Here is a 4,776-nt window from a genome sequence, read left to right on the forward strand (position 1 = left end):
CAAAACACCACATGGATGCACCATGGCACTGGAAGAAGATTCTGTGATGTGGTCTCTCCCTCTCCCTCACTCTCTCTCCTTGAAAAAGTCAGCCTGTATCAGTGGAGCCATTTCTTTAGAGTCTGTGCACTTTACCAAGTGTGAGAAGTGTGGTGTTCTGAGTTCCAACCCCAACCACATAGGAGCACTATGACATAGGAGGCGCTCCATGACTGGCATTGTGTCTTTCCTGGCTATCTCTCTCTTGTTCTGCTCTCTCCCTTAAAAAATTCTATAAAAATTAAAAATACAGAGCAGAGACAAGCTTCCTTTCGCCCAAGTCATTTATTCCAAGTCCTTTTGGGTTAAGGGTGCAGATGTCAATCAAACTGCAAGCAGGAATGGTGGCCCGAGACTGTGCAGAGGCCACGCCGGGCTTTCAGGCGGAGAATGTGCCCACTGCCGGGGAGACGCACTCTTGCCAAGCATTCTAGTTGCCCGGGGCAGCGCACACGCCGCCACAATCGCCCACCGCACCGAACCCCGGCGGTCAGAACTCTGGGAGGAGGTGGCTGCTACGTCACGTGGGTGGAGGCTCGGCAGCCCCGACTGCGCAGGTCCGGAGCCGCGGGCTCCGCTCCCTCCACCCCGTAACCCGCCCGGGGGACCACGCCCATGACGTGCGCCGAAGGGGGCGGGGCACGGGCTGGGGGCGGGGCGAGGCCCAGGGCCTGAATGGGGCGCCGCGACGAGCCGCACATTCCAACGGGCCCACGTGACGCTGCCGCGCAGCCTGAGGTAAACAAGCGCGGCCCCGCCTCCCGGCCCCTCCGCGCGCCCTGCACAGCTCTCCGCCGGCGGGACGCGCTCCAGCGGGCCGGGCGCCTTCCTCCCATAGTCCCCGGCGGGCCGGAGCAGCGGCAGCGGGCGCGGCGCCCCGGGTCGGCCGGCCGAGCGCGCGGCCCCTCCCCGCCCCCCGCGCGCGCTGTGGCGCAGTAGGAATTTGGCGGGGCTCCGGGCGCTATTCACGGCTCCTGACGCGCCGGCCGCCCGCTGGTCATTTCTATTCTCGGGGCGCTGGGTCAGCGCGCTCGGCCGGGCCCGGAGGGTGTGTCCGCCGCGCGGGGCTCGCCGCGCCTATAAGGGCCGAGCGGCGGGCAGGGACATGCAGCTCTACAGCAGCGTGTGCACCCACTACCCAGCCGGGGGCCCGGGACCCACGGCCGCCGCTCCCGCTCCGCCCGCCGCCGCCGCCGCCGCCGCCGCCGCCCCGTTCAAGGTCTCCCTGCAGCCGCCGGGCCCCGCCAGCGAGCCCGACACCGGGGAGCGCCCGCCGACCGCGCCCGCCGAGCCCCGGGAAGCCGCCGCCGCGCCCGCCGCCAACATGCCCGCCTTCTCCTCCTGCTTCGAGATGGTGTCCGGGGCCTCCGCCCCCGCCCCGGCCGCCGCCGCCGCCGCGGGGCCGCCCTCCGCCGCGTGCAAGCCGCCGCTGCCGCCGCACTACACGTCCACCGCGCAGATCACCGTGCGGGCCTTGGGCGCCGCGCCGCCCGCCGCGCCCCGCGGCCGCTGCCTCCTGCTGGCCCCCGCGCCCGCCGCCCCGCGCCCGCCGCGCCGCGCCGCCTCGGCCTGGCTGCTGGAGGAGCTGCTGCGGCCCGACGGCCCCGAGCCCGCCGGCCCGGACGCCGCCCGCGACGCGCCCGACAGGAACTTCCGACTGAGCGAGCACCGCCAGGCCCTGGCCGCCGCGCAACCCCCCGCCGGCCCCGAGGAGCGGCCGGCCGAGCGCCCCGAGCCCCCCGCCGCCGCCGCCGAGGCGCGGAGGCCCGACCCCGAGGCCCCGGGCGGCCCGGGCCGGAGCGGGGAGGCGGCCCCGGGCGGCGCGGCCGAGGCGGGGGTCGGGGCGCGGGCGGACCCCCGCGACGAGAAGCTGGCGCTGTACCTGGCCGAGGTGGAGCGGCAGGACAAGTACCTGCGGCAGCGCAGCAAGTTCCGCTTCCACATCATCCCCGACGGCAACTGCCTGTACCGCGCCGTGAGCCGCGCGGTGTACGGGGCGCAGAGCCTGCACCGCGAGCTGCGCGAGCAGACGGTGCACTACATCGCCGACCACCTGGACCACTTCGGGCCGCTCATCGAGGGCGACGTGGGCGAGTTCCTCATCGCCGCCGCGCAGGACGGCGCCTGGGCCGGCTACCCCGAGCTGCTGGCCATGGGGCAGATGCTCAACGTGAACATCCACCTGACGACGGGGGGGCGGCTGGAGAGCCCCACGGTGGCCACCATGACGCACTACCTGGGCCCCGAGGACGCGCTGCGGCCCAGCATCTGGCTGAGCTGGCTCAGCAACGGACACTACGACGCGGTGTTCGACCGCTCGTACCCGAACCCCGAGTACGACAGCTGGTGCCGACAGACTCAGGTGCAGAGGAAGCGCGACGAGGAGCTCGCCAAGTCCATGGCCGTCTCGCTGTCCAAAATGTACATTGAGCAGAACGCCTGCTCCTGAGACCGCGGCCCGCGACGCGAGCCTTAGAGGAGCGCTCTCCAGGGTAATAGCACTTTGCAACTTGTCGTCGTCTCCCTGTAGGTGGAATGCCTTAAACCAGCCTTTCTTCTTTTCTTGTTGGATGCCGTCTTCTCAGAGCTGAAGGTTGCTGGGCACCTCGTCTTTGGGTGACCCTACTGCTATTTATAACCTGCTGTGTACGATTAGCGCCACTTCCTTTGCAAGCGACTTTCTCACAGTGTAAATCGGTTCATTCCTGGTCATCTATTTTCTATAAAGTTGTATTTTTGCACATTTTTAAAAATGGGTGTACCTTCCTTCATCTATGACGTGTTCCATTTTGACAAACGGCTCCCCGGAATAAATCCTGAGAAATGCTTTTATATGATAAGTCTGTTACTTTGAACAGCCTGTGACTTAGTAGTCGTTTTATTGCATTTTCAGATGATTTAATCAAGTGGATACAGATGCGTCCATCTCGCCGGTCGATTGGCCCATTCCTTTTTTAATAAAGCAGTTCCCTTGTTTGGGGAATGATTCTTTTTTAAAGAAAGGGTGATTCTTTTAAAGAGGAGTATTTAAGGAAAGGTGGTGGGGAGATTTTTTTTTTTTTTTTCTCCCTTTAAAGGATAGTACCAGCTCTTACTTGAAAGTGATATATGCTGTTGGCAGAGTGATATTTCTGTCCTCTGGTTAATGTTTAGAGTAGATTGTCTGGTGCTTTCAGTTTTTATTTAAATTTGTCTTTTTGTTATAAAAGAGTTTTAACCTGGTATAAGGCATTGATAAGATAAGCCTCCTGTTTTATACAGCTTCATGGATTCAACTGAGAGACTTTCAAACGGACAACATACATGCCTAGAACCTACCTTGGGAGTTGGTTTCCAGCAGGAGAATACTGTCTTCACTGTCTGTTCCTTTTAAATTCTTTCAAAAGGCAAACTAGGATTGCCTGTATTATGTAAAAATGAAAATGTCTGTAAACAGCTTGTATGGTTTGCTGGGTCAAACACTATTCCCAAAAATCTATCTAAAAATCTATCCTACTTTTACTTTACTTCTAGTTATATTTATTAAGTAATGCAGTTTGTACTTTTTTATTTCGTAACATTTTGTGATTTTTTTTTTTTTTTGGTACAATGCTGTATTTGTACAATAGAGCAATTCTCAGCTGATGGAATGAATGAATAAAATGCATAATTTTACTTTTAACATGTCTTTTTGGCTGAAGTGGTTTTTCACTTGTAAATTGACAGCAGTAGGAATCATAGATGTCCAAGTGTAAGGATGTCTTGGAATTACGGGGTTTACATACTTATGAACAGGATAGGATCAATAATTTCAAAGGATAAATCTCAGTGAAATATAATGTAAGGGTGGAATAACTAAAGAGGTTTTTCTTGTTTTTCTAATTATGCCTTTCTGAGGCTAGAAGCACCTATCGGCTAGTCAGCAGTGAAGTATAGGTGATTAAAAACTGTCCCACTCATACTCAGGATAGATTTTAAAGTTTGAAAGAATGACCTTCAAAGCAGGTGATTATTATCTTGTCTGGCCTTTTGATAACTCTGGGAATCTTAATTTTAAGAGGTGTTACTCAGATTTTTAGAGAAGTGCACCTGCATACACAATGCTGGGCTTGTTTACTGCTGAATAAAAGCAACTGGTTTTTTCTTTTCCCCCTTTCCAGTTATTGTTTACATGACATGGTTGTAAACACAATTTGAACTAGAGTTCATTGCTAACCTTATTTATTGATGATTGCTATTGGTTATCAAGATACTTTGTGAAAGGTTTAAATGTTAACTGTACATCTCTTTTTAGGTAAGAGAAGGCTTGCTTTACGGTTAGCTACAGGTTATTAGGTAAACCAAGAAGAAAGAAATTCTTTAATCTGAATTACCTGTTGTAAAGATTCCTCTCCATTTCTGCACTTTATTTACAGCTGTCTAGCATTTTGGGGGGGGGTGCTTGAAATTTATACAAGAAATGACCAGATTAATTAGTTCCAAGTTTCTAAAAAGCATTCTATTAAGGCCACTACTGTTTTAAATAGGCTATATTCTTACACGATTTCAAGTGAGGTTGTCAAGGGTAGTTAGAAACGGAGTCTAACTTGGTAACACGTTTTTATAGTTTTGAATGTGACTTTACCATCCTCTCTGTAGCTGAGTGTTTTTGGAGAAGAAATGTAGCCATTCTCTACCACCAAACTAGTTCACAGATGAGCAGTTACTGCAGCAGTGCTGGACCACTCAAGTCTTTACTCATTGAAGAGATGCAACTGT

At 55.0% G+C, this 4,776-nt stretch overlaps 1 protein-coding gene across 1 annotated transcript; it reads left to right on the plus strand.

Annotated features, from left to right (window-relative positions):
- The first annotated feature begins 779 nt into the window (after nucleotides 1-779).
- On the plus strand, nucleotides 780-3,700 carry OTUD1 (OTU deubiquitinase 1). Its single transcript, XM_060192285.1, has one exon. The coding sequence runs from the start codon at nucleotides 1,145-1,147 to the stop codon at nucleotides 2,486-2,488; it is 1,344 nt and encodes a 447-aa protein (XP_060048268.1). The 5' UTR covers nucleotides 780-1,144; the 3' UTR covers nucleotides 2,489-3,700.
- The last annotated feature ends 1,076 nt before the right edge of the window (nucleotides 3,701-4,776 follow it).

Source organism: Erinaceus europaeus, chromosome 6, assembly GCF_950295315.1.
Source record: "Erinaceus europaeus chromosome 6, mEriEur2.1, whole genome shotgun sequence".
In the NCBI taxonomy this organism is placed as follows: Eukaryota; Metazoa; Chordata; class Mammalia; order Eulipotyphla; family Erinaceidae; genus Erinaceus; species Erinaceus europaeus.